At 42.1% G+C, this 27,307-nt stretch overlaps 1 protein-coding gene across 3 annotated transcripts in view; it reads right to left on the bottom strand.

Annotated features, from left to right (window-relative positions):
* cdh6 (cadherin 6) overlaps positions 1-23,813 on the bottom strand; it is a 56,239-nt gene extending 32,426 nt beyond the window's left edge. Inside the window, exons 1-4 of one of the 3 annotated variants that reach the window (XM_085139393.1) lie at positions 23,457-23,813; positions 16,238-16,577; positions 3,011-3,305; positions 2,807-2,926 (exon numbers count right to left, since the gene is read on the bottom strand). In XM_085139393.1, coding sequence (XP_084995519.1) covers positions 2,807-2,926; positions 3,011-3,305; positions 16,238-16,459 — 637 coding nt within the window. In that variant the 5' untranslated portion in view covers positions 16,460-16,577; positions 23,457-23,813. Of the gene's footprint in view, positions 1-2,806; positions 2,927-3,010; positions 3,306-16,237; positions 16,578-23,456 lie in introns of those variants that run through there. The other 2 variants (XM_085139394.1, XM_085139395.1) reach the window with 2 other exon arrangements.
* Positions 23,814-27,307: the final 3,494 nt, after the last annotated feature.

Consider the following 27,307-nt stretch of genomic DNA (forward strand, 5'->3'; position numbering starts at 1 on the left):
TAAATCTCCAAAAGCTGATTCTGTTCATCCTGACGTAGCGTTTTCTGGGAGAAACGTTTCGTCATCATCAGGTGACGTCTTCAGTCTCAGCTGACTGCAGGTTTCAATCTTATAAACAGGACATTTGCATAATGACTGAAACCAGCCCAGTGAAGGAACAATGGGCTGGGAGGTCAGTTCCTTCATCATATATATGCAAATTCTCATGACCACTGACCAAAACCCACTGATCAATAACCATGAGTCCCATTCACAGAGAGTTGGAGAATGGCTGCAAACACAGCATTGTAAGATGGTGACAGATGGACCCTTAGGCCCCCTCCTCAATTCAGAGATGGTCTTTCCTTTTTCACGTAAATGGCCTCCTTGACTCCGCCCTCAAACGCTCAAACCTGTCCATAAATATTAATCTGTGCACCTGTTGTTTGGGTTTGATGCTCCAATAATTCTACTAAAACGTTTCTAATGACTCTTCTGTAAACATGTTGCTCATTATTTTCACATTTAGCACATTTTCATTCCCCACATTCTGTAACTTAAGACTGATTTTGAACCATTATGTTGATTTTATGAGGATATAAAGTATCAGTATTTGGACATGACACCCACCCACTCACTCATCTTAATTGTGATGGCAGCTCTTTCTACACAGCTCGTGTCCACAGCTAAGATGACATGTGGCACGTCTGTGTGAAGCTTATATAATGTCAGAGCTCGTGAAAAAGGCCCAGAAGACAAATTCCCAAATGTTTTAATGGCCAGTCCACATCTGACAGTCGGGGCAAGTATGACAGGACTCACATAGTCTATTTATATCTCTCTGAATCACAACAGTCACCTCACTGCACTTTACACCTTTGAAAAGTAAAAACCTGCAAATTGATCAGCTTTCTCACATTTATCAGTTCTTACTTACAGACAGGTGAAAGTTACTGATCCCATTATGAAATACACCACAAATGTTTCTAATTAAGAAGTTCTTAACCTGCAGGCTCACTGCAAATATTTCTTTCTGAGCCTTTTAAGAATTAGCAGGTCGATCTGATCTGCCTTTCCTCTCAGTAATCTTTGCACAACAAGTGTATATTTTGTATCTTTGTATCAGACCAAACTTTACAGTGTCGTGCAAGAACCTCATTAAAATGTGCATGTAAGAGTGAAATCCAGTGAAATTAGTCCAGTGTGACATTTTGGGATGTGTCCCTCACGTGTCACAGGCGTGAGATCAGTTTCATGTGCTACAATTAGCCTAGTTTAGTTTAGCATTAAATCTTAAAGGTACACACGGACATTTTATGAAAAGTCGCCCTGCTTCAATTCAAACTTCCTCCTACTACTTTCCATTTAAACGACCCATTTACGCACTTTTAGTTCTAACTTTGTACGAGTAGTTCACACCAATCTGGAGACGAGGGGAGCTACAGGTAGTTGATAATGATCCTTCCATGTCTGTGTAGGGCCTCAGTCATCCAGGTCATGTTAGTCCAGGGAGCGACTGGACTTCTTTAAGTTTCAAGTCTCATAGGTAGGGATGGGTACCGGTATCCGGTGCCATGATGGCACCGGATACCGGTGCCATCATGGCAGTAACCAGACATAAACGGTAGTAACCAGACCGAAAAGCAGCGCACATTTCGGTGCTTTATTTTCCTGAGCTGTGATGACTTTAGATTCTAGCCAATCATTTTACGTTTCCGAGGATAGTAGGCGGGTCCAGGTACGTACGTTCTTTTAGAGCAGAGCTACAGATTAAAAACGCCCAAGGCGAAGCGGTGAAAGTCTGGCTGTACTTCACAGCAAAAGATGCAAACTCAGCAGCTGCAACAAGTGCTTTAAGCTGATACTGTGATACTGTCAAAGGAGGTAACACCTCAAATCTGATGAAACACCTGGCGACGCATAGCATTTTTTTTAAAAGCCGAGAAATGCGCCGTATTTGATAGCTTGCTGCGAGACCTCACACCGAGCACATCTACTGCGGGTGTGGTGCCTGTTATCGACCCGGAGTTAGCAACATCCCCCAAAAACCCGAAGAGGAGAGTCCTGGCCCCTAGCCCTGCCAGTGTAGCAGAAATGATGAGGATGATGATGCAGCAGCAGCCGTTCTTCTCTGCGTGAGTAGCTTAATGTTGTTCGTGTGTAATTTACGTTGAGTAGGCTAACCACGTTATTACATTAATGCATGTAAGGTGAACTAGCAAACATCATCATAGCTACATGCGGCTGTCTTCTTGTTTGATGGCAGATACTCCCTTCACCCTGGACAAAAAGGCTAAAATGACCAAAGAAAAAGTGGAAAACGACTTTTCGTCGAGATTCTGGAAACAGCTGAACATGAGAGGTTTTTGGACCAATTTTGTGTTCTCCATTCTTTAAGCACCGGTTTGAGCACCGTTTAAGCACCGGCACCGTTTCAAAAGTACCGGTTTGGCACCGGTATCGGATAAAACCTAAACGATACCCATCCCTACTCATAGGTGAGGAATGTATCATGAAACTAGGCTGATTGCTGGATGTGCAGAGCAGCCAATGTTAATGGGTTTCAAGCTGCAGGCTATGGCAGCAGCAGGTCCAGTGAATGGACCAGACAACAATTGCAATGGTCAGCTCTATAAAAAGGTAAAGGCAGCAACAACGTTTCCAGTTTGAGTCAATTCTTGATACACAGTCATCATTCTGATTCATGACGAAGCAGCCAAAGGTTTTGAGAATCTGACTATATGATGTAATCATTTGTTCTCTAAAGACACGTTTTACAAAAAGTTATGACCGGTATCATCAAGCACTCGATGTCTGTCAAACATACCAGTGTTTGGCTCCACAGAGAAGTATGGGTGTCCTTGACTGATGCTGTAGACCAGTTTGGCACTGTTCCCATACATTGTGTCATCAGCATCTGTAGCTGTCACCTGGGTGACCGATGTACCTGAAAGAGTTGCATTACCACGACTGTTACTGAGAGATGTTACCAAAACAAAAAGCAGAAACGTGCAGTGAGCGAGGTGCTTACCAATATCAGACCTCTCAGGAACGCTGGCAGTGTACACCTCTTTGCTGAACTTTGGTTCGTTGTCATTGATGTCGTGGAGTTTGATGATGAACTCGGTCTCTGGCTCCAGTTTTTGACCCGTCCACTTGTTGACCACTGTGGCTTTGAGGACATAAAAGGCCTTCTCCTCTCGATCAAGGCGGCGCGTGGCGTGCAGATCGCCGTTATTCTCATCGATGACAAAGATGGTGCCAGCCCCCTCGCCAGAAAGAACGTACTTTACTGAGCCATCGCCATGGTCCTGGTCTGACTGGAGCTGCAGGTGGACATGTGAAGAAGTCGTCAACTGATGGTTGAGTTATTAACATACCAGACAGATTCTAGCTGCTCATACAGCTCAACTCTTTCCACTTCACTGAGGTTCCATTCCCAATCTACAAAACAATGAAAATAATGAAAGCACATTTTATTTTGAGGGATTTTTTTCTTTATTAAGATCATTTAATACATTTAGTAACAGCTGGACAAAGGCCAGGCTACCTATGCCCACAGGTAGAAAGCTGCTTACCTTAAGCAGGTAAAGTAAGCAGGGGTTGAGGTGGGATGTCAAGCTGTCACCTGTGAGCAGTTTAGAGTTTCTCACCCTATCAGAGAGTGAGACAATAGCCCACACCACGTGACCAGCACTGAGACTGGAGAGATTGTAAGAGAGAGACATGGTATCTGAAGAAACCCTCAACTTAAAACAGTTCTCCAAAAGCAAAGATGATTCCTTGAGAAAAAGCTTTTTACAATCTTTTATTGCTTATTTTTTCGTAATATAAGCTTTTCAACATACTGTCTTTCATAATCCTGTCTCTAAAAACATTTCTGCAGATGAAGGAATAAGAAGATAGACAGCTCTGGTGGTAACAGTGACAGTGACAGAGCAAAAGCAGAAAGTCGAGAGTGAACTCGACCCCGAGAAGCACAACAAGAATCTTCTGAAGGCAGACGGTCAGCTGAAAATAAGAGTGTGTTGTGCCTGAAGGAGTACCTTTGCACTCTTACCCACAGCAATAACCCATCTCCCCTTTCTTTCCTCTCTCATCTTTATTTGTAGCTCTTGAGCTGAAGGGGCTCGCTGTCCACCTTTCATCCCCCCATTCCTGCTTTACTGCCTCAGGCCATGTGTTTGGGTGAAGCCTTTGATTAAGAGTATATGACTGTGGGAGTGTGTGTTAGAGAGAGGCAGCTGTGATCATAGAGACCGTGGTGATATTTATGTGAGGTTTAACCACCTGCTAAATGATGGATTATGATTCTGTATGTGGTGAGAAGTTACTTCTTAAAGCATTCACCCACCGGTGAATTTTCTTTAAGGTTCTCCGAGTCTTTGACCTTCACCTCGGTCTACAGTTCCCCCACAGACTTCAGGGCTCAGTGACGCTCAGCTTGGTGTTCTGGAGGAAGTTCTTAACCAGGAGAGATGTATGTTTTGTGTTGTTGTCATGCTGGAAGACAAAGTGATTTACTTTGTTTTCACATATCATTCTTTCTTCATGAATCCTTCCACTGACAAGATTCCCAGTTCAGGACACACTGAAGAATCCCCACAGCACTCCCATCGTTTCAGTGTGTGTGTTCTTAGGGTTCCTTCTCCAAACATCTGTAGGACCAATGAGCTCTAGTTTCATCTCATCTGACCATACGATGCACTTCCAGTACGCATAAACCTTCTCCAGGTTGTCCTTAACTTACTAAATGCTTTTCTGCAGAACTGGGAATTTTTTTGTTGGTACTCAACCTCCTAGTCCATTCCCGTGCAGGATTCATGATTATTTTGTGGAAAATACAATTCCTGACTTAGCTTAGTGTCATTTCTCAGTAGTTTTCTTTCCAGTCTTTGGGATCTGTCAGGCTTGGTTTGTACTGTGTGGCTCTCTTTAAATGTCTTGATGATACTTGTCACTGAGATGGAAACACTATGATAACTTTGTATATCCATCAAGTTAAAGCACATCATCGTACAACACTGGTTTGTGCTTTGGCTCAATAAAAACGTACATTTTCAGGGGGATAATAATATTGACCCTGGTTATTAAATACAGATGCTTTCTAAAGAACACTGATATGCTTAAAATGATATATTTAACATTCCTTGATATGTTAAAAAAGCTCTCGGGAAAATCTGGGTGTGCAGAGCGCTAATAAGAATTTCAGGAATGATTGTACTGAAAGCAGAGATATAACTAAGGCCCCCGGCAGATCTAAGTGGCCAATGGAAATGGCAAAATTGGCAAAAGTTAAATTTTGAAAATTTAAAATACATAAATAGAAGTTTACATTTGCAGATCACCAAAATGTTTCCCAGTAAAAATATTTTCATTCATCTATTTCCATCTAATCTAATAAACAAACTATTCTGTGATTATTTCATTAAAGGACAAAACACATCAATGGGATTTACTAAAGCGGAACTTATGGTCCTGCCAATGGTGACGTGCTACAATTCAATTCAGTTTTATTTATATAGCACCAAATCACAGCAGGAGTCGCCTCAAGGTGCTTTATACTGTAAGATAGTGTCTGGATCCTGGTCTCTTGACCCAGCGTTTTGAGTTCCTTGTGTCCTTTGCATTATGTTTATTATGTTTTTATCTTAGTTTATTGTGTTCTAGTTTAGGTTTCCTGTATTCCAGGGGTGTCCAACTCCAGGCCTCGAGGCTTTGAATCACATGATTAGTTCATTCCCAGTCCTCTGGAGAACTTCAAGACATGTTGAGGAGGTCATTTAGCCATTTAAATCATCTGTGTTGGATCAAGGACACGTCTAAAACCTGCAGGACACCGGCCCTCCAGGCCTGGAGTTCAACACCTGTGCTGTATTCTGTTTAGTTCCCGTGTATTTAGTAACTTCCTGTCGTATAGCTGACCTCTGTGTGTCCCTCTGTGTGTTTGTGCTTATATTGTGGTGTTAGTTCTGGTGCCTTGTGTTCTGAGGTTTCCTCATCCCGTCATGTGCTTCTCCGTGTTCTCTTTCTCCCTCCAGGCTGTCTCTGTGTACTTCCTGTTTTACTTTGAAGGTCTGTGTCTCATGTTAGTGTATTCTGCTTTGCTTCCTTGTCTTGTCAGTTCTGCTTTCTCCCAGCAGTGTTTCTCTCCTGTTACCTGATTGCACCTGTGATTATATAAGCCCTGTGTTTTCTCCTGCTGGTTGCTGGTTCGTCTGTGATGTCTCTCCGAGTCTCCCTGTGTTCCTCTGCATGTTGTCCTGTGAGTTTTGGCTTCAGTTTCAGGTGTTTAGGTTTTCGCAGTTTAGTTATTTCTTAGTTCCTGTCCTCGCCATCTCCACTTAAATAAACTCACTCCTCATACCAACCTCTGCCTGCACTTGGGTCTTCACCTTCACCCAGCCTGCCACGCCAGTCATGACAGGCAGACCCTACAATAATACATACAGAGAAAAACCCAACAGTCATATGACCCCCTATGAGTAAGCACATTGGTGACAGTGGGAAGGAAAAACTCCCTTTTAACAGGAAGAAACCTCCAGCAGAACCAGGCTCAGGGAGGGGCGGGGCCATCTGCTACAACTGGTTGGGGAGAGAGAAGGAAGACAGGATAAAGACATGTTGTTCTAGTGATGTGCGATACCACTGATTTCCTTTCTGATCCGATACAAGTAAAATCCAGGGTGGTATCAACGATACTGATCCGATACCGATGCTTTGTACTTAATGTTTCATTGATCTGATTTACTCTGAGGTGCTTGATGAGGTTAGTGGTGTTGCCACAGCACCTCACTGTCTTGCCACATGTATCGCAAACCACGTCTTTGCTGTTTGTGGAGGTAAAATACGTCCGCACATGACTCCGTTTTTGCTCAGCTATTGTTGTGAGTGTGCACGCCAGGGGCTGCCACACATTTATACAGCTGTGTTTCACACATGACTATAAAAAGGCGGAAGAGGAAGTAGTTCCTTCCAATGTAGACGATCAGAATGTTATAGTTTCTTTCCACTGTGTTCCTGTTAATGATAAACTACACATTTACCCTAAATTACTAAAATATCGATATTTTAATGTGAGAATCGATTCTAGAACATAAATGATTGGTATCGGAAGAATCGATATTTCAGTATTGATCACATCACTATTCTGTGGAAGAGAGACAGGGCTGTGATGACTGGAGCCTCTGGACTCCCTTGTCTGTAAAAGGTGGGTTTTTGCCCCTAAAATTACTGTAGCAATCTACCAGAGTTGAGCATATACATATACACACACACACACACACACACACACACACATATATAAAATATTGGTCAGATTTATTTCACTTAAAATGATTTAAAAAATTGAAATCAGCACATTAAACTGCAGTTTTAGGGACAAAAGAATGAACCTGAACGAAACTGGACATGTGCTGTTTGAGTTTGAGTCAAATGAAACCCATTTGATACCTTAACCTGCAACTTTTCCTGCCCTAACTTTTCTCCCTTGAATCAGGTTACAGTGTATCACCCCTTCACTCTCTGCCTGTGTTCTTTGTGCTGCTCCTCACCTTTGTTCTCTTGTTTCTTTGCCTTGGTTCTTTTGTTCTACCTGTCCTCCTGCCCTTAATTGTTCACTCTTCACACCACACAATACACATCTCCTCAGTTCCTTCTGTTCTTTCCTCGCTGTATGTCCTCCAGTCGTTCCCTCTCTCCTTTTGATCCTTGCTACCTTTTCTGTCCAGCAGTGTTCAGTCTGATTCCATCTGTCAGTCTGCAGGGCTGCAACACCGCCTTACTTTCACAAGCCGATAAAGCCTGCAGACATTTCAGCACAGCACATTTCCAGAGCAGAGTATGTGTTATGGACTCTGTGGTGTTCCACAGACATGAAAGATGCTGCAGTCTTTCATGTTTCTTCACAATCATCGTCGCTGTGACGATGCTACCATATTCATTAGATGTCACAAAACATTTTCTGCTTACTGTTATTTCTAACAGTATTTCTCTATTGAATGTCTCTCTTAATTATATGTTTGGGTTCATGGATGTCTCTGGATGAATGGAGCACTCACAAGTGCAAAGCACCAGGTGTTCGAATAGTGGGGGAATATTGGAATTTGGCTTCCGGACATGGAACTGGATTAGAATAGGATGAAGGCAGCCAAGTGCTGTTTGCTGTTTTACATGGACCAGGATGGTGAAAACATAATCAGAGTACATCTGTAGGTAAACCCACTACTGTGTAACTTCATATTAAAATAAATAAATAAACAAATAAACAAACAAACAAACAAACAAACAAACAAATAAATAAATAAATAAATAAATAAATGTCAGCACTCTTTGACATCAGAGATACAAAACATGAATTTCTGCATAACCATATTTTGGCTGTTTGACCCTCCTCCCTGTTCATCTGTATTTGAACCATAGTATAACCAAACCATAACCAAAGTCTACTGACGCTGCCTTGGTCCTTGCTCTTGTTTATTTCCAAACGTATTTTGGTTTTGTGCTGTCAGACAGCAGCAAGCTTCATACAGAGCACCACAATACCTGCAGGCTACGAGCTACTGATCAAACAGCAAAGCTCCAGCTGTCATCATGCACTGTGAGTTACCCTCACTGAAAGGCCTACAAGTTGTATTTGTTAAGCAGAGCAGCCAGTTAGATGGCAAATCCCCATATAATCCTACTGTCTATGTACACGCTAAGTGAACTGTGAAAGTGCTGTGGTCCATTTCCCAAGCACAGTGTCACCGAGGCTACTTTTAAATGAAGAGATGGTGTCGAACATTAGGCTGGGGGACCAGAGTCGTGATGAAGATGAAGACTCAAAACCTCCACCTCCAAAGAAATGTCAGCAGGAGTCCGAACTGCAGAAGAAGCGCGTATTCTCGAAAAAGTGGTTACAGGAAGTGAGCTGGCTTCAAACAAATGATGAACGCACAGAGATGTGGTGCAGAATATGCTGTGAAAATCCCACTCTAGCGGACAAAAACAGCCTTTTATATGGACGCAAACGCGCGTTGCAACTTCTTATCTGGTCTTTTATTTTGACAGCGAATGCGCACCTGCGGACCACTTATGTGCAGCCCTGCTTATAACTATGACTGTAGTGTGGTATGTATTGTCAACAAAGAGATACAATGGTCAACAAATCACATGCTCAGACTGCAATCCAAGAAAACTCAGGAACAAATTAGAAACAAAGTAACTGAGAGCTCTCTGTCTGGAAACGTCAGTCTGTGGACCGATTAGACAAAAGTTTTACTTTTTGAAGGGTGTGTGTCCCATTACATGTGGTGTGAAAGTAACACAGCATTTCAGAAAAGGAACATCATACCAACAGTAAAGTATGGTGATGGTAGTGTGATGGTCTGGTGGCTTAAGAAAAACAAAATGAAGACTTTGGAGCGGCCTAGTTAGTGTCCTGACATGAATCCAATTGAGATGCTGTGGCATGACCTTAAAAAGGCGGTTTGTGCTTGAAAACCCTCGAATGTGGCCAAATTACAACAGTTCTGCAAAGGTGAGTGGGCCAAAATTCCTCCACAGTAAAAGACTCTTTGCGGCTTGACTAGTGTTGTTGCTGCTAAGGGTGGCCCAACCAGTTTTAGGCTTAGGGGGTAATCACTTTTGCACACGTTATTTTGTGTTTACTCGTGTTATCTTTGTTTAATATTTCAATTTGTTTGATTATCTGAAACTGCTCTATGGACAATTTTTCTACTCCGGGTTTACAAGCTGGTCACTTTAAACCACTCCAAACTGTAAATTGTAAATTCTAATTGCAACTTCTCTTGATCCCCTAAGACTTAAGCATTTATTTATTTTTTCTCCTTTTTATTATTTTATAATAATAATAATAATAATAATAATTAGCCTCGTGTCTCATCTCTCTGTATGCTGCACTGGATATAGCAGAGATGACAATAAAGTTTACTTTGACTTTGCATGTCAACATATAAAGTATTGTAAAGTAGAGCAGGGCGATAAGACCAAAAATATTTATCACGATATACATTTGAAAATTTGCGATAACGATATAACTAACGATATAATTGACACTAAACAAAATACTTTACAACTCCACAACTTTATTAGTGCAAAAAACCATCAATGTATTTTCACTTAAACAAGCAGCTGTTTTTTATGTGCATTGGGGTGGCTGTAGCTCAGGTGGCAGAGCGGATCAGCCACTAACCAGAAGGTCGGTGGTTCGATCCCCGGCTGCTCCAGTCTGCATGCCAAATATCCTTGGGCAAGATACTAACCCCATGTTGCTCTCCGATGCATCCATCGGAGTGTGAATGTGTACGAATGTTAGATACTCAGCACTTAAACTTAGAAGTGCTTGTGTGAATAGGTGTGATTGGGTGAATGAATTAGCTGTATAAAGCGCTTTGAGTGCTCGGACAGAGTAGAAAAGCGCTATATAAGAACCAGTCCATCCATTAAAGTTATATAAAAATGCAAATTCCTCACTGACAGTTTAACCAAAAGGCGTTTCCAGTGGAAACTGGCCGACGTAGAAATATTTGACAGATTTTCGAGCGCCGTGCACATAAAATCGTTTCGAGGTCAGTAAACACAACCAGAGTTCATACATAAGGCACACGGGATTATAAGGGGCTCTGTCGACTTTCAGAAAAATCAAAGGATGATTTTAAGTGCGCCGTATTTTCCAAACAACACGGTAATAACGACGGCCCGCTAGCATGCGCTACCAAAAATAGTGCTTTGTTGTGTATCTGACGGACGAAAGCTAAACCAGTTCCACCACTGAAGTTGCAGCATTTTAACAAACCAGTTCTGCTTCATCTGTTTCATTCAACGATCCGCTTTTGCCCTTCTCATTCTGCGTCGCCGCCATACTTTTTCCTTCCATGTGCGTATGAAAACAAAGGCACTGCGCATGCGCGTTTTACCCATGCAAAATGAATTTCCTCTTCACTAAAACTTACAATGCTGATTTGAAATATTCCTTGCACAGATTCCATGTAGTTGGAAACTGAGCCCAATAATCGTCAGTCTGTGAGTACATTTTAAATGAAAGCTGTTGGTGTAATGATAACAGCAAATCCATATTTGCTTAGTATCAGGTTTTATGTTGATAATACACCCAGCCTATAGGGGGAGCTAAAGAGCTAGAGTGAGTTACCTCTGAGCGGACTGTGATGGCGGTAGTTTCTTTATATGTGAACTGCAGTTCGATAAAATACCTTCTCTTCAAGTAACGGTGTCATTATTGAGAACCCACAACAACATAAAGAAACAAGACATGGTGTCAGAAGATGGACTTGAAGAAAGGTAGCGGACTAAAATATAGCAGTACTGAGGGATCTGCTCGAAATGTGACAATTGAGAGGCACATGTGTACAGAAGACAGGGGAGACAATAGATCAGTATGTCACAGAGCTGCAGAACAAGAGTAAAACGTGCGAATTTGGAGGACTGACAGACTCTTTGATAAAAGACAGACTTGTGTGCGGGATTCCAGACAACGGTCTGAGAGAGGAAAATCTTGACCTGGAAAAAGCATTAACACTGTGCAGAGCAGCTGAAACAGTGAGGGCTAAAGAACTGCTTAGTGACAGCTGCAGAGTGAATGCTGTGAATAAGAACACACACAGAGTCAATAAGGAGAGCGCTGCTGCTGAAATAAAAATGCAATTGAAGCCAGCAAACAGGGACAGAAGAGAAAAGACTTGTGGTCGCTGTGGAATGCAACATCCTCCTAAAAAATGTCCAGCATATGGGAAAAGATGCAATAACTGTAACAAAAATAACCATAATGCTAGGTGCTGCAAAGCTCAAACCCCGAAACAAAGTACAGTCCATACTGTGGATGAAGAAGACACAGAGGAACTCTATGTAGCTGCAGCGACAGACAATAAGACAGGTGAAAAGGATAATGACACTCAAGGTGAATGACACACTCATGAAAGTCAAGCTGGATACTGGAGCTGTGAATGTCATATCAGAAGCAGAGTTCAAGAAAATCAGACCGAGACCTAAAATCCATGCAACGAAGGTGAAAGTGAGTGGATACTCAGGTGCAGAAATACCTGTGAAAGGAAAATGCATGGTTAAAGTGACACACAAAGACAAGGAGCACACGCTAACATTCATTTTGGTGCCGAAGAACGTGCAGCCTATACTAGGGTTACATGCCTGTGAGAGTCTGAACCTAGTGAAAAGAGTGCTCGTTGTGGAAACTGACGATGACATGGACTATAATGAGTTGATGAAGGAATATGGTGACCGATTTCAGGGACTTGTTGCCTTGCTGGAGAACACACAATCAGACTCGATGAAAGTGTAACACCAGTCATTCATCCATGCCGCAAAGTACCATTTGCTCTACAAAAGCCACTGAAAGCCGAGTTGGACAGGATGGAAAACCTGGAAGTGATTGAAAAGGTCGATGAACCAACGGAGTGGGTGAGTTCTCTTGTTATTGTGGAGAAAAAGACTGGAAAGCTCAGAGTTTGCATGGATCCTACAGATCTGAATAGAGCAATAAAGAGAGAACATTTCAAACTACCTACAAGAGAAGAAATAATGTCACAGTTTGCAAAAGCGAAGTCCTTTAGCAAGCTAGACGCTTCATCAGGATTTTGGCAACTGAAGCTGGACGAAGCAAGTTCAAAACTGCACGTTCAACAGCCCATTTGGCATTGCTTCAGCACCTGAGGTGTATCACAAGACAATACACATGATCTATGAGCACCTAGAAGGAGTCGACACGTCGATGGATGACATCATTGTGTGGGGAAGCACAAAAGCTGAACGTGACATGAGACTGAGAAATGTTCTTGAAGCAACCAGAAAAGCCAATCTGAAGCTGAACAAAGAGAAATGTCAGCTTGGGGCGAAGGAACTGACATTCGTTGGCGATATCCTGAGCAGTGAAGGCATCAGACCTGATCCTCAAAAGGTGTCTGCAATTGAAAACATGCAGAGGCCGCAATGCAAGAAAGATGTGCAGAGATTTAATGGCATGATAAACTACATGGGAAAATTCATACCCAATCTCTCTGAAAAAATGGCGCCACTGAGACAGCTAACTGAAAAGAGAATCGAATGGGAGTGGAATCATGAACATGAGAAAGCATGGCGTGACTTGAAAGATCTGCTTACAAAGGAACCAGTTCTGAAGTTTTATGATCCAATGAGACCGATTAAGATCTCATCAGATGCATCACAGAGTGGGCTTGGAGCTGTTCTTCTGCAGAAGTATGATGAGTGGCAGCCTGTTGCATATGCATCGCGATCCATGACAGACGCAGAGACGAGATATGCACAGATTGAAAAAGAACTGCTCAGCACAACATACGCCTGTGAGAGATTTCACCAGTTTGTGTCCGGGCAGCCCATCAGTGTTGAAACTGACCACAAGCCACTGATAGCATTGTTCCAAAAACCACTAAATGACTGTCCGCTGAGAATCCAAAGAACGATGATCCGGCTGCAACTTTACACGTGTACACAGCCGACACATTATCCAGAGCTGTTGATCCGAATGAGCCAGCAAACACCAAGATGGATGATGTAAGAGCTTATGTGAGCATGGTCACAAGTGCACTTCCTGTTGCAGAAGGGAAGATGGAGCTCATAAGAACGGAGACAAGCAAAGATGGATCATTACAAACACTGTGCAAAACCATCATAGATGGATGGCCCAGCTGTAAGCAAAATTGCTCACCTGTTATTCAAGAGTATTGGAACTGCAGAGCAGAACTGTCTGTAGTGGATGATGTGGTGTTCAAGGGAAGGGAAATTGTCATCCCAAAGAGCCTGCGAGGAGAGATGCTCAAAAAGATCCACGCAGGGCATCTAGGCATGGAAAAATGTAAAAGGAGAGCACGAGAGGTGATGTACTGGACAAGGATTAATCAGGATGTGACAAATGAAGTGTCGACCTGTTCAACATGTCTGACATATCAAGCAAGCAATCCTGCCGAGCCACTAAAGCCACACCCAGTGCCAGACCGACCATATCAGAGAGTGGGGGCTGACCTCTTTGTGTCTGGAGGAAAGGACTATATTGTGGTCACAGACTGCAACTCTTTGTATCCGGAAGTATGTAGACTGCAAACGACAACAGCAGAGGCTGTAATCACCTCTATGAAAGCTGTACGACACGGTGTGTCAAGTGAAGTGTTCACAGACAAAAGCCTGCTAGTATACCACACAACACCACTGCAGTGTGGTATGTCACCAGAACAGCTTCTTATGGGACGACGCCTGAGACCAAACCTGCCCATTCAGGATAATCTGCTTAAAACAAAGGAGGGAAACAGCGTGAAGAAGTTCAAGGAGCAACAGAAAGCAAAGCAGAAGTTCTATTATGACAGACGAACTAAGAACTTACCTGAACAGCATGCTGGGGATCAAGTGAGATTCAAAGACAAAAACAACACATGGGCACAGAAAGCGACTGTTCTAAAGGAAGATTAACCACGATCATACATCATTCAGACAGAAGATGGAGCTATGCTGAGAAGAAATCGCAGAGATCTTCTTAAGGGACCAGTAGTAGTGGAGCAGAGGTTGGAGGCTGCTGAACAACCCCAACACACACATGAGACACTATCACCTGAAACACCTCCACATACACGAGAACAAACACTGAGAAGATCTGCAAGACAAGTGAGGCCACCTATGATCGAACAGATGTAATGTGTTGACATGTTGTTTGGAAGATGATGTCATAGTATCTATGTTTGGTTACTAGTGTTGAACTGACCATGATTGTGGAAAACTAGTTGTGCTGTTAACATTAACCCTTTAAAACCGGTCGGAGCGGGCACGCTCTGTTTTGTGTAACTATTTTTAAATCCCGGTAGCTCTGCAACCACGTGAGCTAGCGCAATCATTTTTTTTGCATATGAAACCGGAGGAGTTGTACTTACATCTTATGCCATCAGCTTGTCCTCGGTCACAGTTTCCTTCCACATATAACTTTGCAAAAACTGCATAAAAAGCACTTGCAGCAACAAAAACATAATATTCCAGAAACACACTTTGCCGATCCGATCAGCTGTTTGTAACACTTCCTACGTTGGAAAAGAGGTCAGCGCGAACTTTTGCATGTCTGCCATTACCTGCCCGAAACAGGAAGTGATGTCATTTTGCAGAAATGTAGTTTTTTACCATCAGGGCCTCATGAGCCTATACTGGTGTTTTTAAAAGTTATGTTTGACTTTATGACTTTCTGTGTGGTTTCTGGGATGCTTAGGACTCATATTGCACTGCTGGAAATAGTTTATTTTGATGCATATGCTGCTTTTTTGCAAATTTGCATTATAATATTTATTTTCATTTTTCCTGCAGTATATAAAAATTGGTGTATTTCAAAAATAAAACTATGAAGACACTCAAAATAAATTTCCTGTGGTGGGAAACTATTTTGTGCAACTTTTTTGTATTTACAGTTTTGAGGGATAAGCCTCTTAAATTTAAACTAGAAATATATGTTAAAAAACAAAAACGATAGATTGTAGTTTATTGCACTTTTTTGCAATTTATGTAATTACTATGCACTTAATGCAGACATATTATTAAAATTTAGGCTGTAATGGTTGTATTGATGTATTGGAACTTGAAATGCTCCCAAAAATGGCTCCACAGCATGTAAACATATAATATAAGCTCTGGCGGACTTGGTTCTATGGTAGGTCTTAAAGGGTTAAATTGACAAATCCTGGTTTAACAAGTAAGAAAAACAAGAGACTGTTTAGGTTTGTGAAAGTAGCTATGTTATTTAATTTCATTGTTTTAAAAAGAGGAAGACGTAATGATAACAGCAAATCCAAGTTTTATCTTGTTAATACACCCAGACTATAGGGGGAGCTAGAGAGCTAGAGGGAGTTACCTCTGAGCGGACTGTGATGGCGGAAGTTTGTTTACATGTAAATGGCCTGTTTTTGTACAGCGCTTTACTTTGTCCCTATGGACCCCAAAGCACTTTACACTACATTCAGTCATTCACACTCACATCCACACACTGGTGATGGCAGCTACACTGTAGCCACAGCTGCCCTGGGGCGCACTGACAGAGGCGAGGTGACACATGTGAACTACAGTTTGATAAAATACCTTCTCTTCAAGTAACAGTGTCATTATTGACCCAGAACAACAATAAGAAACAACACTGTGGTCAGCTGTGGTAAATCATTATGCTTTCTGCTAATTAAGAGAATTTCATTTAATTTGGGCATATGTCATCCTGAGTGTACCTTAACGGAAGCACAGATCTTACCTTGCCAATATACTGGTAGTCAGAGCCTGTATACTCCTCCTGCAGGAAAAACTGGTTCCACATCCAGCCTCGCCTCACTCGTTTCAGCAGCTTCTCTCCTCTGATGGCTGCTTCTATTCCCTCTCCATCTGCTGTGTGTGTCCTCCGTCCATTTAAAGCCAGTGCATCATCAAGGGTCAGGCAAATACAGAGACAAACAATGCCCAGGATAATATTCCTCATCTTTGTGATGGAGATGTAGAAGTCACAAATGTTCTATCTTCCCAGCTGGCTCTCTCCAAACGGGCAGATGGGTCTATCTGTCATAGTCCTTCCAGTTTTGACTGACAGTGGAAAGGATCTGTAAAACAAGTAAATACAAAAAAATGTCAATTCTGCATTTAATAACATTCATCCTGAGGGCAGCTCATCAACTTCTTGGCACTTTACGGCCTGATGTGGGAGTGCAGGACGAGCAGAAACAACAGAAACAAACGCTGTCTGCAGCTAACATTTTCAAACATAGGCGTGAAAGCAGAGTTCCTGTTATTCCAGCATGCACTGCACTCTCATTCACGACGCAGGGAAAATGCTGAGGTCACACGGTACTCTGCTCAGTGCCTGTGCACCCGTAAGCCTCAGTTAGAGCAAAAACACCGTTTTTAGTCTAATTATTGGTTTAAATGGACAAAAAGCCTTATAAGCTATCCTTACATTTGACCTCTGACAGACTGAACATCAAAACAATAATAATGCTACATACATACATATTTAAAGGTCTGTTTCTTTCTGCCATTGTACTGAAAACATGTCTATAGTGGATGATATATGAGGACTCTAATTATAATATTACTTTGGACCTCTGACCTCTTCACAGTTAAGGCTGTGCTGAGTTCAGTAGAACTGGAGAAACTCTTGTCTTGTGTACTGTGTTTCTATGTGTGTTTGCACATTTCCATAAATCACTACACCTCTTTCCCATTTTCCAATAAAAAGATTTTATGGCTCAAGACCTTTGCACAACACTTTATCTGAAATTGGAACGAATCAATCGAAAATCAGCCCATTTAACTGAATTTTACAGCATTGGGTTTGCTTTGGGAGTGTGGGATATTTAGCTCACTGCTCCTTGTACAACCGTTAAAGGAGCTTGGTCAAAGTCATTGTTGGTAGGTGTGGTTTTCCTATTTCACCAACTCTGTTCATTATTTGTACAGCCAAAATCCTCTCATCATGTCTGATGAAGCTACCAAAACTACAATAGCGTCGAGCTTTCACTGGGGTGATCAAAAAGTCGCCGAGGCCATTGTTCTTGGTCAGTTAACGGTAAAGTGCCCTCTCCAGGTAAAGAAAGGTGGTTGGTTGGTGGTGGGGTTACCACCATGGCAGGCACCGTGGTTACAAGGAGCCATCAGGCTGAAGGAGGAGTCCTCTTGGGCTTAGCCCGTGGGATTTTGGAAGCAGCCAATAGGTACGGGCAGGCCAAGCAGAAAGTGTCTTGGCCAGCGGCTGAATTAGAAACTCGGGTGTGGGAGGAGTTTGGAGAGGCCATGGAAAACCCCTTTCAAACCGCCTCGAAGGGATTCTGGAAAAGTGTCAAGCAACTTAAGAGGGGAAGGTGGTGCTCGACCCACACTGTGTGTGTGTGGAGCGCTGCTGACTTCACCTGAGGATGTCACGAGGTGGAAGGAATTCTTAGTGAAATATGTTAATCCCATGTTTTTCCCCCAAATCTGAGTAGTTTTGATACCTGATCTAAATATTTGAAAACAAAGTGAATGATCCAAACAGACAAACTCCTGTTCAAACGACCATGTTTTTGGTTACATAATAAGTTCCTTCTTTCCTTGGAGCAAAGACTCTGCAGCAGACACAGAGCTGCTCGTATACACAGCAAATACACTGACGTGGATCTATGTAAGCAATCTGCAACTGTTGGCCTGATGCTGAAAAACATACTGAATATGCACACTCATATATGTTTTAATATAAATAGTATATTTTACTTCACTTTTGACAGGGCTGCAGTATTTTGTACACTTAAAAACTGTCCTATTTGATAAAGCCGCGCGCACTCATGTTGAAGGATCTAGAAGGAACGCTTACACAGCAAATAGTCCACTGACAGGAACCGTGCTTTTTTTATCAGGCCCCATCAGACCGATCGGACTAATCAATGAATCACTGGTGTTGTGCGTTGGCCTTGCAGAGCTTAATTTGAATGATAATGTAACCACATCAGTTCTTGTGTTCAGCACTAGAGTGCAGCCCTGACAAGCGAGACTAGTTATCAGCTATTGTAATAAGTCAGTGTTGATACAGTAATCAGTGTTTGGAAGCCAACAGAGTCGTGTCAGGTACAAATGTTTTCCTTTCCTGAAAATGCTTTGAGACGACACGGCTGAACTGAACAAATTCAGCATTAAGTCATTAACTTTTAAATGTCCTGGTCATTGTCCCCCTCTCTCTAACGTCCTCCTGGTGGAGAACACACAGACTCATTGATTCTGACTGGACATCAGCCATTATTACACAGTGAAGAAACCTGGAGCTCTCAGGTTTTACCGCTCAAATGGATTTGCCCATTGTCTAAGTATTCTAGTGTATGTAGGAGTGTGTATCGGTCACCGAGGGGTACGGCGCACGTGCAAACATCGAAGTCAAACTAACCAACAACCATCTATAACTTTATTCTTCTTCATTGCTTCTTGACTAAAAGAGAAAAGTTACAAATTCACAGCTTCACACATAATCTCATCTCAATCTGGTTGTTCCAAATCAAGAGATGATGAAGACGCCTGCATCTAAGTGATTAAAGTAACTGTTAGTGAATAGCAGCTTAACTGTGTGTGATGATCAAAGTTACACTGGGACGTTTCCAGACTCTGATGTGCTTCCTCTTTCATCCAGAGGAGCTTTGAAACAGACATGTTAGTGCTGGAGAAACATCATGTCACAGGGCTCATACACAAATGCCAGTGCAGAAAGTGAGTGCTATAAAAGGAGAAGAATAATAAAGAAATTGCATTCAGATTACAAGAGAAGCTAGTGCAGCCTTCCTGCCCACTATTACTCACACACTGCAGAAACAACCAACATCCTCCTAAAAGCAGACTTCAAAGAAACACTTTTTTAATTAGAGAAGCACCAACGGGAATTTTTTTGTTACTCCCCAATAACAATTTTTGCTTAATTCTTTCTACAGATGATAACTGGCAGCATATATTACTAGTACAATAACAGACCTGCAGTAACAGCTGCACTACATTACAGGATCTGTCCTGTCTGGAAGCTTTTGCAATCAGAGTTATGACTGTTTGCTTCTCCAGGATGAGTCTATAAATTCTCTGCAGGCTCCTCTTCTTCATGTGTTTCTGTTTATTTATTTCTATTTGTGTTATTTCAGTTATAACATTATATGTGTTGCATGACTATGTCTGAGCTGACAGGCAGGGGGGGGGATGGGGGAGAAAATATAATAAACGCACAGAGCACAAAACAAACACACAGTACGAATTTATAGAGTATATAAGAGGGTCCTGCGCAGTATTGTTCCTAGGTCTGCACTCTTCTGGACAGATATCTTCACATCTTATGAAGACTCTAGAGCGGCTCTTCCTCAACCTTCTCCGACCACAGGTACAACATGCCCAGGACCAACTACAGTTCGCCTACAAGGCGGGTGTCGGAGTGGAGGATGCCATCCTGTACCTCCTGCATAGAGCCCACTCACACCTGGATGGGGGAAAAGGCACGGTCAGGATCCTGTTTCTTGACTTTTCCAGTGCCTTTAATACCATCCGGCCCTGTCTGCTTCAGGAGAAACTGAACAGGATGGAGGTGGACCCCTGCCTGGTGGCTTGGATCTCCGACTACCTCACTGACAGACCACAGTACGTCAGGCTGAAGGACATCACGTCTGACACTGTGGTCAGCAGCACAGGAGCACCACAGGGAACTGTGCTGTCCCCTCTTCTCTTCACCCTGTACACCTCTGACTTCTGCTACAACTCTGAATTATGCCACATTCAGAAGTTTGCAGACGACACAGCCATCATGGGGTGTATCTGGGATGACCAGGAAGAGGAGTATAGAAGTGTGGTGAGGAACTTTGTCGCATGGAGTCACACAAACCACCTGCAACTCAACACCTCAAACACTAAGGAACTGGTTGTGGACTTCGGGAGGTCCAGAGCAGGTCCACTGCCGGTTCAGATAGAGGGGGAGGAGGTGGAGGTGGACAACACATACAAGTACCTCGGGCTGTGGGTGGACAACAAACTGGACTGGTCATGCAACACAGAGCACCTGTACAAAAAAGCCCAAAGCCGACTGTACTTCCTCAGGAGGCTGAGGTCTTTTAACATCTGCAGGAAGCTCCTGAGGATGTTTTACCAGTCGGTGGTTGCAGGAGTACTTTTCTATGCTGTGGTGTGCTGGGGGAGCAGCACAGCAAAGAAGGACTCATCCAGGCTGGAAAAACTGATCAGGAAGGCTGGCTCTGTGGTCGGCATGAAGCTGGACACTCTGGTGTCAGTGGCAGAGAAAAGGACACTAAAGAAACTGCTGGACATTATGGACGATGCTGGGCATCCTCTGCACACGGCCATAAACAACCAGAGGAGTCTGTTCAGTGACAGGTTGCTTCTCCCAAAGTCAAGAACCAACAGACTTAAAAACTCCTTTGTCCCACACGCCATCAAACTGTTTAACTCCTCTCTGGAGGGGAGAGGGAGGGGAAACAGGAGGACAAAGGAGGGGGGAACAACTAAGCTGTAGTGCCTCTTCACTTCACTGTGCAATACTTTTTGTTAATAATCAGCGGTGCAATAGACTCCATACTTGAAATGTGCAATTCACTTGTATTTTTATTTTTATTTTTATTCCTATTTATTCTATTTATCCCCTTTGTGTATTTTATCTATATATGTCTTTGTATTTATATATGTGTGTATAAATATATATATATATAATATTCTTAACTCTGTAACTTCTGTCGGTGCTGTGCTTTTTGGAAAACAAATTTCCCAGAGGAACCCACCCGAGGGATTAATAAAGTTTTATCTAATCTAATATCTCCGATGTTGTTCCTGGGATCTGCTGGAGCCACTCACCCAGTACTGGGGTCACTGCCCCAGTTTTCAGGCCCCTCTTCTGTGGAACCAGCTTCCAGTTTGGATTCAGGAGACAGACACTATCTCTACTTTTAAGATTAGGCTTCAAACTTTCCTTTTTGCTAAAGCATATAGTTAGGGCTATAGTTACGGTTATCAGATCGGTTTAACGTCAGACATTATTTTCACGGACCGGCCTTTAAGGTGTGGCGGATAAACACAACAAAATAATATGAAACGACTGAGACAAAACCTGTGGTATTTTGTAAATATAATAATAAACATGAATTCACTGTGTAATTGTGTAACTTTATGCGCAGCGTCCTCCTGAAATGCACCAACAACATTGACAGTAACATCCTCCTCTCTGCCCCTTAATGCCCTCTGGTCGCTATGGTAACGCATAAATATTTCTTTCAAAATAAGACGCACAACTACAACATGGGAAACCGAGTTAACGATAAAAACCCGAAAACCATAAATTTCAAGTCTCTCCTGGTGCCAACGTGGGATTTATGGTCCAGCAGAGGTGTTTGCTGCAGAGAGCTATGTGGCAATGCAGAAAGTATGAGGTACAACCAGTCCGTGGCCACGGCTTGTGCCAGCTGCAGAGAAGAGCAAGGTTATAACAGAAAGAGCTGAAGTGAAACCTGTTTTTTTATCGTTGAAGGTTTATTCAAGGTTCTTCCCGGTGAACTGTTGCTAACATTATTACGACATGATATGACAGAGGTAGGCTGAACAGCTTGCTCACATCTCCCCAAGATGCCAAACCAGAGGTCAAGAGGACAAGCTTCTCTTGTTGTGGTATTCTGCTGTTATATTCAGGAGGTTGTGCAAAATGACAGAACAACACAGAATTTCACTGAGGAGCTGTACCTGATTCAAATCCTATTTTCACATCTGTAAAGGACAGAGAGCAGCATCCTTTTTTATTCTCTCTAATCTGGCTTTGATGAGCAGCAGTATTTGCAAACGCAGCAGCTGTAATTGGAGGAGCTGTCAAGCAGGCCAAGAAGAAAGCTGATGTTGTCTTCAAACAACAGTTTAGCAGCTCTCGTCCTGACAGATGCAGCTGAAAACCTGTAAAACTGTTCTGATGTGAATGCTCTCTGCAGCGTGTTAGACGCTGCTGTTCCACAGTTATCTGGAGCTGACTGTTCTTGTACAACAAACACATTCACACTGAAGACGCTGAGTCAGTGAATCAGCTTGAACAGTGAGCATAGAAACATGCGCTCTATATCAAAAAGGTGATCAAGAGGATTTTTGATCTGTGCTCTGATGGATGCATCTGAGAGGTCGGTAACACAAACATCCACAGCAAATTAGCAAAGGAATAATATTGTATTCAGTGAGCGGGATAATCCAACGACTGTAATTAGATCCGAACTTTATCAGAGGAAGTAGTGACTCTGCTACAGTCTGTGTGGGAGTTTCTGCCCTGAGGAACCACAATGACCGAAACAAGGACTAACACTACATCATTAACGAGTCTTTCAGAGATTATATATAGAATAATATATAATATACATATTATACTTCTAAGTTCACAGTCACTAAACATAAAGTTCAGCACACATTAACAGATGATAACATATCCTATAGATGAAGAAACAGAAATTCTTAAACAAACTTCCAGAACCATAAAGAACAATGTCAGAACATCTTCTTTTATTTCACTGTACCTGTCGGGTTTACCGCTGAGCTGGTCTGTGACCTGTTTAATCCAATTACTCTAACAAGTCAAGATTTATTTATTTTTAAAGGTTTTTTTAAATTCGATATGAAATCTGTGATCTCGCGTCGACAGAGTCCGCAGGAATAAAGCGGATATGAAACAAACGCGTTTTGTTGGTGTTTATTCAAACAGACGAAATAAAAGCTGCTGATGTTTATGGTCGTAATTTATCGTCACTGTTACCAAACAGCCAAACGGAGCGCGCGCGTGCCTGCTGCTCGCGGGTGAAGCCCAAATTAAATCGCGCATCTTCTGCCAGCTTGTAAAGGGTCCACGCTCAGTCTGCTGTGGAAAAAACACCAAACTCAAAGTGTTCAAATAGACACGAACACCTCAGCTTCCCGTGTTGTCTCAAGCTGTTGTAAAGAGACGCGGCGGCACTTACCGCTGTGTGCGCAGCGTTCAGGACAGCGACTGGAACGGAAACGGAGAGCTGTTCCCCGCGTGTGCAGCGTCTCTCTGCGTGGAGTCTCGCTCTACCAACCCCACTCATCAGCTCAGCAAACTGAGGGTTTATCTGCTGATTGGTCATTACAGTCCCGCGTGTGTACGCTCACGTGCACGTGAACATGAGTTAACCGAGCAGCAGAAAAGAATTTCAGCCAGCCGCGATTTCACGGCCCGGTTTACCGCATGGTTACAACAAATCTGTCAAATCGGTGTTAATAACAACTCACAGCCAACACCGACAGCCTGAAGGATCATTACTGAGTTTACTGAGCTGTGATACATCTGCTGGTTTAAACGATGTTATTGGGCCCCAAATCTACACTGTAAAAAACCCCAACAACTGTAATTTAAGAGAATATCTCATATAAATGTACAGAGTTTTTCTAAGTAAAATAAAATTATAAAAAGTAATTAAAAAATCGCGAAAACGGTACCTGTGAATAAACATGATTTTTACATTTTTATGTAAAATGTATTTATTTTTTATACAAAAAGGACTAAAAATGATGGTTGCAAGATTAACATAATTTTACAGCTATTTTTATTTAAAAGATAAAACTGTTAACTTCTAGTTTTATGCTATACATACATAAAATTGATACACTGGGTGTAAAATCACACAAAAATGACAGTAAAATAAGTTTCTGTAATTGGGTTTTTCCATTAGTTAATGGATATTTTGTGTAATTATAGACGTTTTTATAATTATATCACATCTGCAAGTATTAAGTTAAAAGGTATGACTGTGGTAATTAACAAAATTGGTAAAATTACAAAAAAAATAATAAAATAGAAATGCATAATCTATATTAGTCTGAAGATTTCAACATGTGTAATGATGCCTGGTTAAATAAAGTATAAAATAAATAAAGTATACACACGTTTCATGTAAACATTATCTGCAACCTTCTTATTGGCTTTAACTCAAATAATAAAACATTTCAATGACATAAAAAATGTAAATTTTAATCTTATGTTCTGTACAGCCTATATATATTTAAGCCTATAATAAGCATGTAGCCCAATAAGTATAAAAAGCAGACAATACTGCATATAGTAATGAAGGTGTCAGAGAGGAGGCGAGAGGAAATCATCCACAGCCGTCTGCGCCCCCGGCCCATGGACCACTCTGAACTTAAAAGGCTGTAAAGCCAAATACCACGGTGTGATCCGGGCGTTGGCATCCTTCATGCGCTGGAGCCACTGCAGCGGGCCGTGGTCCGAACAGAGGGTGAAGGGGAGGCCCAGGAGGTAATAGCTAAGGGAGTCTGACATCTGGAAGGCCAGCCACTCGTTTTCCACGGTGCTGTACCTGGCTCCGTCAGGAATATAAGGAATATTTGAGGCTGCATGGGAGTTTGCTCTGCTTTGCTCAGCAAGAAGTCGGACTCATTCTTGGTGGGTGTTGTTCTCTGCCAGGGCTGTCCTTATTAATAAAGTCTGTTCATAGTTTTCAGGGCCAGAATTTCTAGGCATATCGTATTTAGGTGGCAAACTGGTGCCCTCAGAATCTCATCTGTACGCTGAGAATCTCGGAAGTGCTTTTGTTGGCTTCGTCAGGAGGCAGCCAACAAGCTGCTGCCCCACAGGGAGGAGTTTGTTCCTCCAAATACATTTCAGGAGGTAGTTTGGGAGAATGGGGTCTGGGCCTTTCTCCTTATTTGTGACTTGGCCCCAGATAAGGAGAAAAACAGACAGACGGATAGAATGATGCTGAGAGCGCAATGCAAAATATACAAATTCTACAGAAGGATCCACAGAAGCAATAACAGACCAGTCTGTAAATGGGAAAACATGTAAACATTAAAACTAGCATTAATAAAATGTATCAGAAAATCCCAGTGTTTGTTTTTTTGTTTCAGCTTTTATCTTTCAGCCCCACTTTTTTTTTTTTACTACCAAAATCAAGAGGCACGGCAGTATTGTGCTTTCAGAGTCACCACGTGAAAAACGTCTATGAGTTGTAAACTAATAAGGAACGAAGTAAGGAACTCTTCCATATCCGTTGGTCCATATAGTAACTGACAACCAAAACAACCACTTCAGGCCTGAGAAACACAATTTATGATGTTTATCTTCAAACCATGTTCTTGAGACTTTTCACAGGGCACAAACGTTTTACACCAAAGTCCTGTTGTTTCTCTAATTCAAGGATTCTCTCAGGCTTAGATCCCCCTTAAATCAGTCACACCACTCTGACTGCCTCTGGCTGCCAAGTCAAGATGAAAATCTGGAGTTCTGACTAAACAAGGATAAAGAAAGAAAATTAACTTTTCATTTGGGTTTCATTTTCATTTTCCACAGCATGATGGTGTAGTCTCAGTAAATCTTCTTAAAAACTAAACTGAGATTTAAGAACCCTTTAGTATGCATGGATTGCTATTTTCTGATGTATTCACCCTCCTTAGTAAAACTGTCTCTGTAGGAGCAGTGCAGCAAACGATGTGGCACAACTGTTAGAATTTGGAAAAGGGTGAAGAAAATAATTTGATTAAGACTGAAGCATCTTTTCCAGTTTATAAATTTAGCATTTGAATTCATTGTGAATCTGCCTGCTCATTTACCTTGTATTAAAAACCCTGATACTTCATTGCAGTAGTAGTTGGAAAAACAACACACACACCTTAAAGAGAGCCTCATGCTTGCCCCAAACTGATACAGATAACAGCTAAACAGATAAGGAGTAATCACTGAGACAATAGGTGCCAGTGGACAGCACATTATGATTAGTTTCAGCCTCAGCTTTTGACTAAAGATCATTTAGTTTTTATCATAATTTAGGCATTATTTTAGTTTTACTCGACTATATTTTAGTCAGCTGAATCGACTTTACGGTTAGTCTGCGATAATCTTATGACTGTAAAAGTTTGTAAACCGTGTGGAGTAAAAGCACGTGAAATGTGTCCATATGTCTGGTCTTCTCTTCCTCCCAAGGGTTCACATTTTTTCACATTTTCATGAGAAACAGGAAGTATCCCTCCCACTCCCAACCTGTTTGTCAGCAGCAGCTAGCAGCTACCATGTTATTTGTAGGCGATTTGAAGGTTACGGGCATGCCTGATTGCATTAACAATGAATATGTGGCCAGCAAGTTATCAAAGACAATATATAATGCAGATTTTTGTTACTATATAAAGGAGAAGCTGCAGTTTGTAGAGTTCGTCTCTCTTTCATCATTAAAGTTCACGTTGAAATGGCAGTCAAAAAGTCTTGACTGATGCTGTTGTAAAGAACTCATCTTGGACTCTGTCACTAAATTAGGATTCTTAAAGACTTGGTGCTGTGGACTGAACAGAGTCAAGACTGAACAGGATGTTGTGAAATGACTGGCAGCTCAGGCCACAGCTCATGTAGGCACTGGAGACGCTGTGGCTGTAAAACTGTAGGTCTAAACCTGGAGTTCTATTTCAGTTTAACTGTTTCACATTTAATCTTGTTATTTACCCGACAGGCTTCGCTAGAGTCAGTTTAGTCATGGCTGTTTTAATTGTTTAGATTTTGCTTTTATACCCATGGCGGGGCACTGCTAACAACTAGCTCCTGAATTCGACTCCACCATCTGGTCGGGGCCTTTCTCTGTAAAGTTTGCTTTTAGTGTCTGCTCTCTCTGGGTACTGCATGTCTTTGGACTGTGGGACAAAGGCAGTTAGTAGGGTTAGGTTCACTAGTGAGTCTAAATTATGTGAATGGTCTGTCTCTCTGTGTTAGTCCTGCAACAGACTGGTATGGTAGATGGGATCGGCTCCAGCCCCCCGATGACGGGCAGAATACGATGGAAAAATGGAA

The sequence above is a fragment of the Neolamprologus multifasciatus genome, chromosome 18 (genome assembly GCF_963576455.1).
Source record: "Neolamprologus multifasciatus chromosome 18, fNeoMul1.2, whole genome shotgun sequence".
NCBI classification, from domain to species: domain Eukaryota; kingdom Metazoa; phylum Chordata; class Actinopteri; order Cichliformes; family Cichlidae; genus Neolamprologus; species Neolamprologus multifasciatus.